This window comes from Lates calcarifer, linkage group LG13 (genome assembly GCF_001640805.2).
Source record: "Lates calcarifer isolate ASB-BC8 linkage group LG13, TLL_Latcal_v3, whole genome shotgun sequence".
NCBI classification, from domain to species: Eukaryota; Metazoa; Chordata; class Actinopteri; family Centropomidae; genus Lates; species Lates calcarifer.
In genome coordinates this window covers 26,203,715-26,217,902 of record NC_066845.1, presented here as the reverse complement: position 1 = coordinate 26,217,902, position 14,188 = coordinate 26,203,715, and the positions used below count along the sequence as shown (strand labels likewise).

General features: G+C 44.0%; 2 protein-coding genes across 8 annotated transcripts; one reads left to right on the top strand and one right to left on the bottom strand.

The window, feature by feature from the left end:
* The first annotated feature begins 25 nt into the window (after positions 1-25).
* On the top strand, positions 26-4,851 carry nudt12 (nudix (nucleoside diphosphate linked moiety X)-type motif 12). 2 transcript variants are annotated; one of them, XM_018673733.2, is made up of 9 exons: positions 26-777; positions 1,266-1,345; positions 1,694-1,903; positions 1,987-2,290; positions 2,369-2,642; positions 2,719-2,886; positions 3,042-3,155; positions 3,251-3,450; positions 3,934-4,851. In XM_018673733.2, the coding sequence occupies exons 3-9, from the start codon at positions 1,698-1,700 to the stop codon at positions 4,042-4,044; spliced, it is 1,377 nt and encodes a 458-aa protein (XP_018529249.1). In that variant the 5' UTR covers positions 26-777; positions 1,266-1,345; positions 1,694-1,697; the 3' UTR covers positions 4,045-4,851. The 2 variants fall into 2 exon arrangements, with proteins under 2 accessions (XP_018529249.1, XP_018529248.1); XM_018673732.2 differs by lacking the exon at positions 1,266-1,345.
* LOC108881656 (interleukin-6 receptor subunit beta) lies at positions 4,393-13,900 on the bottom strand. Of its 6 annotated transcripts, none has more exons than XM_018673731.2 (16): positions 13,246-13,900; positions 12,420-12,524; positions 12,236-12,302; positions 11,923-12,031; positions 11,706-11,839; positions 11,500-11,630; positions 11,257-11,413; positions 11,050-11,123; positions 10,040-10,262; positions 8,796-8,996; positions 8,027-8,125; positions 7,393-7,533; positions 7,097-7,243; positions 6,629-6,713; positions 6,426-6,507; positions 4,393-5,914 (listed from the first exon to the last, which is right to left on the bottom strand). In XM_018673731.2, exons 2-16 carry the CDS (start codon positions 12,480-12,482, stop codon positions 5,267-5,269), a joined length of 2,361 nt encoding a protein of 786 aa, XP_018529247.2. In that variant the 5' UTR covers positions 12,483-12,524; positions 13,246-13,900; the 3' UTR covers positions 4,393-5,266. The 6 variants fall into 6 exon arrangements, with proteins under 6 accessions (XP_018529247.2, XP_018529244.1, XP_050930826.1 ...); XM_018673728.2 differs by lacking the exon at positions 12,236-12,302 and having other exon boundaries at positions 13,246-13,650; positions 13,764-13,900; XM_051074869.1 differs by lacking the exon at positions 12,236-12,302 and having other exon boundaries at positions 13,246-13,650; positions 13,781-13,878.
* Positions 13,901-14,188: the final 288 nt, after the last annotated feature.

The window sequence follows — 14,188 nt, the reverse complement described above, 5'->3', positions numbered from 1 at the left end:
ATCATCAGCAGTTTATCTGTTCTTTATCAGATATTATAAACCTGAGGCCTCTGTATCTAACCTCTGTATTTATCCTGCTCTCTCTGTGAGCTCAGACTGAATGAGATGAAGCTGCATTCAACATCAGCACTGACCAACAGCAGAGGAGAGAGTGCTGCAAATTACAACTGTGCTGCATTCACAGTCTCCTCGGAGAATCCAGCTTTAAAAGTTTTAAAGTGTATCTTCAACATTTTCATCAATAAAAGTCACACACCACAACCGAGTACATATCAGAATATCTCACACAATCTATACAATAAATACAACCTCTAAAAAGATGTTAAAAATAGACACTCAAAGATAATGTGCAGATAAATCAGTAAATATTTGCAATGAGATAATTCAAACAAAAAACTCCTGATATTTATATGTGGAATCTGTCTGATGATATAATCCTGTTTATTGTGTATTTTGGAGTAAAGTCACAGCTGCATGATGTGACCATAAATCAGCTAAAATCCTCTAAATCATTTTAACATTCACGCAAAAAAAGTAAGAAAAGAAAAGAAAAAGAAAAAAGAGACAAAGAACAGAAACAAAGAAAGAAACTTACGGGATCATCTCTGTGAGTATTTATGTAAAAAGTTGAATATGGTGGTCGAAAGTTTCAAAAATACGGTAGCGTAAGGGGTACCTGAAGGCATCACGGTATGGTCTGCGTCGCTGTTGCTCTTGAACGCAGCACGTCACTTCTTCCACCATAACAGACAAAGTGTAACCGGAGCTGAACAGAAGGTGAGGTTAATTACACAGCATTAATATGATAATTATTATATTTAACGTGAATCCGCTGCTTCAGTTTTCTGCTCTGATCGTTTTTAAGTCGCTGATAAACAGTTTCTCCGGTTCGTCGTGATACGTTCAGGGGACTGTGACCCGTCAGTCCTCAGACTGAAGTCAGGTGGAAATGTTGAACAGTATCTACCTGCAGCTGCTTCACCTGTGTGTCACTGACAGGCTGCTTCACCTGTGTGTCCTGCGCAGCCTGGTTACAGCCTGGTTACAGCCTGCTTACAGCCTGGTTACAGCCTGGTTACTGACTGGTTACAGCCTGGTTACAGCCTGGTTACTGACTGGTTACAGCCTCATGGTGAATCATGACTGACTGTAGATCTGAACTCAGAGCTGCAGGACTGATCTGAAATCATTACATGAACGTTCACAGTAAAACACGTGGTTTTCAAGGTGTTTCTCGTAAGTTTTGTAACAGTGTGATTTAACAGGCGCAGCCCAGAGTGACTGACAGCTGTTTCAACCAATGAGAGGCTGAGAGGGAGAGGGGCCCCTCCCCTGGGAGAAAAATGTAAAGGCACCGCGTGTAGTTACTAATGATCAGTGGTAGAGTACTGAAGTAGAAGTACTTATACCACACTGTAAAATACTTTACTACACAGAAAACTGTTTTTTAAATGTATCTAAAGTATTAGAAGTACTCTAGTAGTATTATAGTATTAGACAGAGTGCCATTAGATTATTACTGATGTGTTCATGTGTGGTTTTGTGATTGTAGTTGTTAAAATAATTACAGGGAACATGCAGCAGATCCTCATGTTAGAGAATCAGGAAAATTACAATTAGTTACCAGCTGGTTTTATCTTATAAAAATGCGTCTCCTCCTCTCTCGTCTGTCTGTGTTGTTGCCGTGAGGCAGCAGGATGACGAGCCTCCACCTGAGTGCGAAGGAGGAGATGGTGGAGAAGTTCCTGGATGCTGCAGCCAGAGGACACGTGAGCGAGGTGTCCACGCTGCTGTCTCACGTCCCCTCACTCATCAACCAGACCGGATACAGCGGCTGGACGGCGCTGATGCTCGCCGCCCGCAATGGACACTACAGTGTGGTGGAGACGCTGCTGTCACATGGGTATGGACAGGACATTTTGGACATGCAGCCTACACCCTCTGAGAGATGAACCTGAAACCTCAGACCTCTTCTTTGTCTTCCAGCTGTGATAAGTTCTCAGTGAACAGTTCGTCTCAGACCGCCTACGATATCGCCAAGTTCTGGGGCCACAGACACATCTGCAACCTGCTGGGCCGGACGGACGACGGCTGCCGGCGAGTCCTGCTGGGCTCCGACCTCGGCCAGCAGGAAAACTACTTCAGCAGAGAGACGCTGGACCGGCTGAGCGGGAAGAGGACTGACAAGGTGTGGTTAGAGGCCAAACAGAGCGACCCACACACAGTCTACCTCGTGTTCTCCAGCCTCAGCCCCATGGTCAGCAGCTCCCAGGAGGACCACAGCACAGGGGTACGTGTCCGACGGCAGGATGTCGAGAGTTGAAGTGACGTGGTTTCTCAGTCTGACTTTTGATTCTGACTCCAACAGGGTGAGACCAAGCTGTGTCGCTTCAGATATGAGGCAGTTGAAGACCTTCTCCAGAAACCTGCGACTGTGCTCATCTTCCTCGGAGTGGAGAAGAGGAAAAAGCCCTCCTCCTCCTCCTCTCAGACAGAGGAGGGTGTGCAGGAGCCTCCAGCCTGGTTTGCCCTCAGCACAGATGAAGACGCAGCTGAACTTCTTAAACGCTGCAGAGAGAAGAACTGCTCCTTCCCAAAGTCGCCCAACAGAGACCTGCTGAAACTCAGCGAGGACGAGGCCGGTGAGGAAGACACAGCATTTCCTCTGTTGTTGTTGTCATTTACACAAACATCTCCCTAACTCTCTCTGTCCTCCAGGAGTGGTGGCTCAGGCTCGGTCGGTGTTGGCCTGGCACAGCCGCTACAGCTTCTGTCCGACATGTGGGAACAGCACCAAGCTGGAGGAGGGAGGCTACAAGAGGAGCTGCCTGAACTCCGACTGCAGGAGCCTGCAGGGGGTTCACAACACCTGCTACCCACGAGTCGGTACGAGCACCAACCATGAATAATCAGCAAACATTTACCTGCTCCAGCTTCTCAGATGGGAAGCTGTCTCTGAGAGTAAACTGAATATCTTGAGGCTCAGTTACTCTGGTTACAGCCGTGGATGGACACATCATGTTTTCTGCCTGTGTTCTCAGACCCAGTGGTCATCATGCTGGTGATCCACCCTGATGGAAACCAGTGTTTACTGGGAAGGAAGAAGATCTTCCCTGTTGGCATGTTCTCCTGTCTGGCTGGATTCATCGAGCCGGGTAACACACACACACACACACACTCTGCATTGACTCACATGAATTTCCAAAAAGTTACAGAGCGTATAGAACAAAGTCTGACCTCCTCTCATCAGGGGAGTCGATCGAGGACGCCGTGAGGAGGGAGGTGGAGGAGGAGAGCGGCGTGAAGGTCGGCCCGGTTCAGTACGTCTCCTGTCAGCCCTGGCCGATGCCCTCCAACCTCATGATCGGCTGCCTCGCCGTCGCCATGTCGACTGAAATCAGAGTGGACGAGAACGAGATCGAAGAGGCTCGGTGGTTCCCGCGGCAACAGGTGCAACCATAACACAGTCTACTATTAACACAACGACCCATATCAATAATAATAATGGCATTAATAATACTTTCAATATTACTACCACTGATGGCTGATGATTAAAATAATGATTTGAGCTTTAAGGTTCATAAGTTTTACTTACTGGAGCTCTCAGCTGTAACTCATGGCCTTCATCAGTGGATGGTGCTGGTTCATGGAGTCGCTGTCATGGAAATAGTTCAGTTATAATTAATGAGCTGATTATCAGTTTAATAAAATGAATAGGATAACATTTACAGGTTATAACACTACATGTATAAAATGGTGTGAATGAATTCAGAGGTCTTTAGTCTTCGGCTGTCAGATCCAAGAGCAGCAACAATATTCCGCTGTGACAGTTAGGTGTAGGTGAAGTGTGAACACAGATGTTTATCAAAGTGTCGACAGTCTCAGTTTTATTTCTTAAGGACAGGAATCTAACTTTTCATTTTTGTTGTTCAGGTGACTGACTCCTTGTTCAGAGGAGTCCGTGCAGCCTTAACCGTCCCTCCCAGACAGACCATCGCCCACCAACTGATCAGACACTGGATCGGCATGAACTCTAACCTCTGACCTCCAGCCTTTGGCACCTTTCAGGCATCTGAACTCCAGACAGATCAGGTCTACTGCTTTCTAAACCAGCTTCAAGTTGAGGGGAAATATCTCAGACACTCCGACTTGAAAGCATCAGTTACTTCAACAGGTTTGAACTCACACCTGGGAACCTGCAGTGTGAGGATGGATCATATAAAAGACAACAGTGCAAAGGTTGGGGAGAAATGGTGAAAGTGCTCACTGGATATTATAACAGACACATAGAGAAAGCTGTCGTCTGCAAACAGCAGCAGTCAGTTTGTTCCAGACGCAGCTCTGAGCAGAACAACTAAACACATTTCACAGATAAATTATGTCAACACCACAGACACTTCCAACACAGCAACATTTTATTGTTGATGAATAATTTAAAGGAAAAAAAAAACTGTTTAATGTTAATAAAGTTTGAAGATTTATGTTGAACACCTGTAATTCGGTTCTTTGCAGTTTCAAAAAGTAGCTTAACTATGATATTAAACAGTTTCTTGCTGTTATAATAGGGATCATTATACTACACATCTATTAAATGTAGTTTAATGCAGTATTCAAGAGAACTGACTGATGGCACAATGAAAAGAAGGTTGATTTTCCCTGATAAGGATGATAAATTAGTTAAAACAACAAAATCTCTGATGATTGACATGTAACGGTTTTATAAACCGGAAATTTAGTAGCTTAATGTTTGTGATTCTTCTTGACCATGGCAACAAACATGACTGTTAATACTGTAAATATACTGTATGTATGTTAACATGCTAACATGATAAACACTACATACAAACTGTACATGTCGTGTTGTTATTGTTTTGTGTTTCGTCTTTATTATTGATAGAAAGAGCATCATGCTAACAAGCTAGTATCAAACATTATATTAGCATTATATTAACACTCAAATAGCTGCTAGCTGTAGGCTTGTTAGCATCCTAATCTATAATCCTATTCTACGTAAAGTGGAGTTAAAGTACAGCAGACGCTAACAGTGTGTCCAGATAAATACAAAAACACCACTGCATGTAAAGCAAAAAGAAACAAGGAGAGACATGAGCTTCAGTCTTAGATTTCCTGTATGAAACCAACAGAACAGACTTTTTAACTCAGTTGTCTCCATTTTTAAAAATCTATTCATCTATGTTGTTTTCTGTGGTGAGTTGCTAGCTTAGCTTCAGCCGTCTGGTCTTCTGTTTCTAGCAGCGTCAACGACCTAGCATACAATACTGATGCTGCTGGCTCTGTCTTCAACTGCAGTTTTTGCAGTAAAGCAGCTGTTTGCGATATAGTCAGTGTCACAGATCAGATAAGAGCAGTCGATGTGTCCGCTCTCTGTTTCAACATCGCTTTTACCCAGAAAGGAAGAGTTTAGCACATACTGGGCCTCACAGGTTATCTGATAATCACAGCGACTGTCAGCCTTCGTCATGAGCTCGTGAAAGCTGCACTTTACAGCGGCTTCTGTCTGATATGAAATCTGAGAGAGATCGAGCTGCATGTTCACTTCCTCTCTCCAAGGAAACCAGATCTGACCTTCATGAGCCTGAGCAGCGTCGGCCTCTCGCCTCTCCTCAGACACGAAAACCTTGTCCGAATGATGGCAGTTCACTGCATAGTCAGGGTTGTAGGACTGGAGCTGGAGCTCGGTGGTTAGTGGAGTATCAGAGACATACTCAGCGTCCAGTTTGAGGCCTGACAGTTTGATGATTAAGTGACCGGGTGGCAGCAGAGACGTGTTTTCATGCAGGTCCTCCTCTGAGGAAAACGGAGAGTTAGGTCCGATCACGATGGCACTTTTCTCTCCGAGTACGTCTGTCACCTGGAACTGTGTGATATCCAGGATGTTTAACTCTGCAGACTTCTATCCAAGGGAATAAATGAGGGGATTTTAATCAGGGAAAAGCTGATGTTGATAAAGAAAAGTTTCTGACAGACTCACACTGGCAAAGACTACAACTGACTAATGTACCAGGTCATTACAAACACAGGTTGCCAGGTGAAACGCATAGAAAACAGTCGAGATTCAAAGTTTACAAAGATACCAAACAAAACATTTAGCATGTTTTCTCTGAACGATTGAACGATGCAGCCATAAATAAACTAACATTATATACCTTCAGTTAAAAGGTTAAATACGTTTCCCAGCTAAAGGACCATTCCTCTGTCTCCCACACTGATGAAGACAGTGTGAAACAATGGAAAGCTCTGGAAAAAGCTAGAGAGTGACTCTGAGTTTAAATAGTTCAGGAAGGAAATTACAAACACGTGTTTGTAATGTTTCTAAATGTAAAGAAAATCAAGAGCTACAGAGGTTTACTGAGGTGAGTCACAGTGACAAAACTCGAATCTAAAAGCTGTAAAAATCAGGTTACCTGGTGGTTTGGGTGCATTAGCCACTGGCCTGTCGTACTGCCCCGGGGGCTGGAGATGGGGGGGAAGAAGTACGACTTGTACCTGCACAGAATAAATGAATTTTACTTAGATGGAAGAAGAAAGTTTTTTTCAAGGGATATTTTTTATTTGATATTAGAGTGGGGTTGTGTGTGTGTGTGTGTGTGTGTGTGTGTTGACTCACACAGTCCTGGACAAGATGCTGATGATTAACACAATGACAGCCAGCAGCAGCAGAGGAGTCACTGTGGCCACGACTGGGACCTCATCTGAAAGGAAACAGTCAGTCAGTCAGTCACATCTGAACGGATTTGTCTTGAAACCAGAATACAGAGTAGAGTACACCAGTGATGGGAAGCACTGAGACCGTTTCATTCATTTATGTTAATTTATTTTCTACTCTGTGTTGACCAGTGACTGAACCATTGAGTGCAGAGATTTCGTTCTCCAGGCTGTGCTTATACTTTAAAACACAAGTAACTAAATAACATCACAACAAAATTAAAAGTAACCACACAGTAACACACACACACTAACAGATGGAGGCAGTGTATTCCAGCAGCTCCTGTGTTCTGTGTCACTTCACTGATATCTCACCTCTTCAGCTGATCTGTTTGTTGACTCTCTGTTTAGAACAGTTAGTGAAACTCACCAAAATTGGTTGTGACGGTGATGATGTTTCTGGAAACGTCGTCGGCCAACAGGAGGAGAGAATACTCAGTGGCAGGTGTCAGGTTGAGAAAGGTGTGCTGTGATTGGTTCCACCACAGAGACACAGGTGGGAAGGAGAGAACAGTGTCTGTGTTCACAGAGACAGAAGATTATAAGGACCAGTTTCTTCTGATGTGAAATACATTCTGTATAAATACATTTGTTATATATAGAAATACGTGTTTTTGTGTTAATTATTGTGGTGACACAGTTCAGAGGAAAACTCTGTTGACTAACTGTGTCTCTCTGAGTTTTTCTTCAGCATCACTCTGTATCTGTTCACTCTGATTGGTCCAGACTTCCTCTGCCACGCCCACTTGACTGTCAGCCATGTTTTGGTCACGTCAACAACATTCAGGTCGAACGCCTCCATCAGAGCTGAGGAAACAGCAGAGGACAGTACCCAGGTGTTTCAGTGGATGTTTTTCTCTGTCCTGGTCCAGGTTTAAAGACATTCACCTCTTATGTTCGTGCTGCTCCGGTACAGTGGAGGTGAACAGAGTTTAGTTTACAGACCTGTTTTCCTGTTACTATGGACTCTGGATTCATCAAAACTAGAGATAAGTGAGAAGCCAAACCTAAACCAAATGATGTGATCATCAAAAAACAAAGGTCCTCACACGTGTCTGACGACTTAAAATCCCACAAAACCACCTCATTGTAGCAGCACAGCAGAGGACCAGTCCTCTGCCTGAAGACTGAAATATTCAGATCCAGCACATAAGAGCTGAAACAAGGAGCTGATGGTAGAAACACAGTGACTGTTCTGCTTGTGTTAACAGCCTTACATAACATTCAGTCATCCACTCGGTGACTGTTAAGGTAAGCATGCTGACGTCAGGATGTTAATTAGTGAGCACAGGTTTATCACCTCCCTGCTGCAGGCTGGCGTTCAGGGACAGAGGAGATCCACACTGCTGCTTGTAGACGGGGATCACACTGACCAGGTAGGACTCATCAGGGTCAACGTCTGTAAACACACCGCACAGTTAGTGTTCACTGCACACACTCCAAGTAGAACACAGTCTGTGTTTGTTCTTGTAGCTGTTTCAGAGTAAAAGCCTTGCTGCTAATCATCACATGAGACTTTTACTGTGAAGCAGCTGCAGAGTTTGGTACAGCAGCAAAATCTGACAAACAGGATCTGATAATAGAAAATAGCAACACGGCTTTCATACGACAGATGACTCCCTAGATGGTGTCAGATTGTAGAGGAAAACACTCTGATATTTCTGTCAGCAAATGTGTACAGCACATGACTCAAACGCAAAGTTTCATTTCTAACAAAGGCTCAGTAATTTCCAGAAAAACATTTGCTCTCTGTAGATCCTATCACACAAAGAAGAGGAAACAGCACATTTGTCAGGGACTACTTTCAGCGGTGGATGAATCTGTCAGACATTTTAGACAGATTTTTAGTTTGGTCATTGTTGCTTTTGGTCTTTTCATGTGTTGATGAGAAAAATATTGAGTTTCACCAAAGTTCCTCTAAAACAAAAGTTTGGTTCACTGAACATAAATATGAACACAACACTGTTGTTTTTGCCTTGCTGTTCACAGATGTATTTAGATCCCTGTTAGAGAGCAGTCCTCCTCTGATCTCAGTGAAATAAATGCAGAGTTCAGTAACACAGCTGTACCTTGTATCACAGTGGAGGTGATGGAGCCGTCCACTGTGGACCAGCGGCTGGCGGATGGATGCACCTCAGAGCGCAACTGAACGTTAAAATGGCCGACAGGCAGGGCAGGGGGCGGGGCTGCACTGAGCTCCCACTGGACCAGAAGGTCTTTGGCAGCTGGGAAAGAACTGGAAACCCACAAGTCTCTGACTGAGGGAAGATCTGCAGAGACAACAACAGGATCATCAGTGAGAAGAAGACTTCCCGTCTCCTCATCAACATGATGGAGTACAAGCACATGAAGTTTTAAATCATAATCTCATCATTACTGAGCAAAACATTTAGTAATTTATTTCATATTTATCATTAGATAGATTGATAATTTATTAATCTGCACAGGAAATTCACAATTACTCAGATTTAAAGTATCATTGCAGCATGAAGAGCTGGTTCATATCTAACACCATCACACGACCTTCACCTACAGATGCTGGTAAACATATACACACACACACACACACACACACACACACACATATATATGTGTGTATATATATATATATATATATACATGAACGTCAGTATGTGTATGTGTAAACACCATTCAGCCTCAGTGTAAAGAGAACATTTGAATGTTTATCTGAACATGATGTGACAGCTTGTTGCTTCCTGCTCATCACACACACACACACACACACACACACACACACACACACACACACAGGATATTGCAGAAACTGGTTAAATCAGATAGTATCAGCTCAAAAATCGAAGGCTGATCATTAGGATTGGCAAATTCACTGATCAGTTGATTAACATAGTCCCTCTCTCTCTCTCTCTCTCTCTCTCTGTGTGTGTGTGTGATGATTACAGTATTACAGTGTTGTGGGACATTAAATTACTGAGCCTTTGATTAAATTTTAGTCGAGTCATCCAGCAGATCATTTAGAGTGAAATCACATCACATCATCTAATAAAGCAGCATGTATAAACAGTTTTAATGGCTAATCAGTCAAGTCATCAACAACTTTTATGTTGCCAGGTTGTGGAAAATCCTTAAATTAAATATTTATAGGTGACTGACTCATCTTTACTGAAGGCTTGGTGTGTGTTAGCAAAGTGTCATGTTAGAAACACAAGTTGTTGGTATGAGTGGCTTATAACTGAGCTACAAAGCATAACTAACGTTTTAATATCAGTTAATAAAGACGTTAATTAGAGCTTATGAAGCCTTTAGAACTGGTTATACCCAGTGTGCCACTCACTGTTCTGTGTCTGTGTGTCAATGCTGAGCTGTGCGGCAGGTCCAAAGCCGGCTGAGTTAAAGGCTCTGACAGTGACGCTGTAGTTCCCCTCTTTGACCTCCAGGGGCGCCATCGCCCCTGTGACGTTTTGAATCAGTGTGTCCTGCGGACGCTGCCTCCTCGCTGGCCTGCAGCTCACCTGGTATCCAAGGCCACGACCTCCAGCCTCACGGAGGTCAGGCTCCTGCAGAGAGACGAGACGTTTCGCATTTATACCACAGTCATTTCACATCAAACTGTCAGAGCCGGATCCTGATTCTGACTTTGGTTTAGTTTCAGCTTCAGCTTTGGACAAAAAACTGCAGTCAGATATGAGTCATTTGATCTGCGACATTTTAGTCATCTCTACCTCTAAAGACTCTGAGGCTGCAGCTCGTTGTTATTTATCACGTTTCAGATTCAGTTGACTGAAGCTTAACGCAGCGATGGTCCATTAGTGAGTTTTCACTAGTATTGCAGATAAAGTTCAGTCCATGAATCTGTTTCTATGTTACTTCTAATAACTGTTTATGTTAATGTGTGCTAACATTACTGACAGAGACATAACGTTTCATAACGCTGCCTGTTTGCACAATGATATGATCAACTATCTGAATCCAGTCCTGATCAGGAGCGAGGCCACAGCGTGCAGGGCCGTGAATAACAGGCTGCATCTAAACCACTGTCAGTCTTTATGTGATCATTTAGTTGTTCTCGTGCCACATTTAAACCATGTCCTTGTTTTCAGGTGCGATGCTTCGCTGCTGGTTTGCTGTTCTTCAGACAGAGGAAACAGCAAACACAGCAAAAGCTTTAAGAGCTGAGTGTCTTTGTCTTTGTTGACGTAGAGAAAACCATTCAAACATTTTATTTTCTTGGACACAACCATCAAAAAGAACTAAAGAGAGGACGTGAGACTTCACACAGAAAATGACCTTCTTCTTTATACAGTGAAGGGAAAGAGTTTTCTAGGTGAAGTATTTCTGCTGTACCTTCCACATGAGATGAAGGTGAGGAGAATCTGCTCTCTCCACTCGGTAACACACCTCTGGAGGTCTGGAGGGCGCTGGCAAAGAAAAAGAACTTGGAATCAATGCGGTCTCATTTTTTGGACTCTTTGAAATCACTTATTTAACGTCACTGGTTTATTATTGCAGTGCCACATGTGCCTCATTCCAGGAAGTCTTCCTCAGTCTTACCTCTGTCCAGCGTCCTCACGGTGACGTCAGGGCTCCAGTTGCTCCAGATGTGGTACTTCCTGCAAGCCACAGCTGCTCTGTAGACGGTGAACGGCAGGAGGTGTTTGATGGTGTAGACCTGCTCCTGATGTTGAAACACAGGAGAGACACCTGGAGACTGGAAGCAAAGCACAGACAAAGACTGACTAGGATCAGGGCCAGGCTCCAGGGAAGTCAACAGTCAGTCAGTGTACTGATGCTGACCTGAGACCACGTCTGAGCGCCGTCGACTCTGTAGCGAAGCCGACAGCTGCCGTCGCTGCTGCTTCTCCAAGACACAACAACAGAGTCGTCAGTGGAGCCGAGGACAGTTAATACAGGAGGAGAGGGTTTGACTGAGGAGACAGACAGAGGACAGGGTTACTGTGAAGTGATCACAAGTCAAACAGTGCCGTCTGTGGGCGACTGACCTGCTTCATAAACAAACACAGTGTGAGGCTGGGATCTGATCTCACTCCTCCTCAGGTAGTTCATTATCCTGGCTGTTACGTTGAGGGTGGAGGCCGGGTTGAAGATGGCGTGACAGGAGATGATTTTATTCACACTGAAGAAGAAGAAGACAACATGACATGTTTAAAGTTCATTTCCATGACTTCTGAGTTTGAGCAGTGACGTGTGTGTGTTTACCTGCTGAAGATGAGCGAGACGTCAGGCTCAGCGTGGCTGTCGGACGCCTGACTCAGCTCACAGGTCATGGACGTGTATAACGTGTGGTAACACGTCATGTTCAGAGTCTCTGCAGCAGAACAACAGGAGCATCCAGCTTTAACAACAAACTGCACTTTCACTAAAACAGGAAGATAATGGTGGAACATGACGAAGTACGTTTACTCTTACACTGAAGTACAATTTTGAGGTACTTGTACTTCATTTGAACTTGATTCTTCTACTTCTATTTACATGCTTTTATTTAAGTGACACATTAAAGAAGGACTTTTACTTGTAACAGGTTGAGTATCTGAAAACTTCCTCCACCTCTGGAAATGTGTTACACCATCAGCCACAAGCTGGGAGAGAGTGTGTGGAGTGTGTCACTGAGTCAGTGGTTATACTGAGGTTTAAACTCAGGTCAGACACAAACATCAGGATATTTCACTGCTGCGTGTGTGTGTGTGTGTGCTCACTCTGTATAGACGAAGCTGGTCTGGGGCCACAGTCTCTGAGGTCAGTGACACACACTCTCTCATCGTCTTTACACAGCTTCAGATCAGAGTTCTTCACCGTCACTTCTGACACACAAACACAGAAAACAAGAACTGACGCTGACGGGAATCCACCGAGAACACACACACCCTGCTGACAGCAGATCACCATCTGTATTTGTTTTGGACCCTAAATAAATGCACTAAAATTCACCACGTTTATTCTAAGATACAGGCCCAGTTTTACAGCTGAGGTGTGAATTAAAACATGAGGTGATTAAATGTGGATTATTCTCTGTCTGGGCTCAGGGTTAATACTTCAGTTCTTACTTCTGCCTCCTTGATGCCTTTAATATTTCATTTACATTCCACTGTCACAGAAAATCATTTGGCTGATACAGAGCAAGTTATTTTTAGAGATGTATTTGTTTTAAGGGGACATAAGCCAGAACCAGACCCTCTACAAGTCCAGGACTTGAATTGGCTCCCTTAGTAAGAGTAGTGTATGGACACAGCAGTGACCTGTGAGTGCAGAGTTTTAACATCAAACATCTACTGACTCTGAGGACAGAGGAAAACAGAAAGAGCACTCAGGTAACAACGACATACAACAAATGACCTGACGTTAAACTGGACCTGAGGTCAGTTAATTTCTAGATCTTTATTAATACGTATCTGAGAATGGTTGTTTTAAATCTACACTAAAAACCACTTTAGTCCAGACCTGAGCTTAAACCATCAACACTTAAATAACAGAGAAATACATGCAATATGTGACTTTTATTGTGAAAAGCTGTAGACAACTCACCATGAGAGAACACACCGAGGAGGCTCATCACTGTCCAGGTGGCAAAGTACAGTTTAGAAGACCACAGGTCCATGTTAGCTGGAGAAAGTCGGTGTATCCATAAGATCAGCTCATTCTAAACATCCATTCAGTGGCTGCGCTCACTGATTTCATCTGAAGGAGCTGAGCTCAGTTTGAACAGCGACAGAGAATGTGTCAGTCTTATCTGTGATGTGTTGAAGATGTGAGCGGTGGATGAGGAAGCCAGCAAATGAACTCAGCACCTTCGTCTACAGACTGAGCCCCGGGGTGTTGTCAGGAAATTACTCCATGTCATCAACACATCAACCTGTGTGTTAACATTTAGATTTCCTCAGAAGTGATCACCGTTTGTCTGCAGCCTCCCACGAAAGCGAACCAGTTTGGCTGCAGGAAACGAAAACAGCTAAAGGTGAATCAACCTTTTACTGTAACAGATGTCAGAACACAAACAGGGCTCTGCTAAATGTTATTAAAGACCAGAACAGAGCAGGACATACAGAATGTAAGAATACACCTGTGTTGTTCTCACTGCTGATGCAGAGAGAGTTTCTAAATGAGCTTGAACACATCAGCCAGGCAGGTCAAACACATCAAACACCAGCTCCCTGTCAGCTCAAACAGTGTTAATGCCAACACGTTACCTAATGATTACTGATGAGGCCTCTGGTCTTTGGTCAGATGCACTGTGACGTGTTCAGTCATCACGTCCAGTCTGTGAAATGTTCATGTTCCCCAGACGAGGAACTCCCTCTCTGCTGATCCCTCTGGCTTCGCCTCCAGCGCCACAAGCAGGTCGACGTTTGTGGTTTTCAGAGAAATACCTCAACAACCACTGGATGGATTACAGTGACATGCTTCAGACATCCACGTCTCTCTCAGGATGAACTGCAGTCTGAACTGTAAAAGCATCTAGCGCCATCCA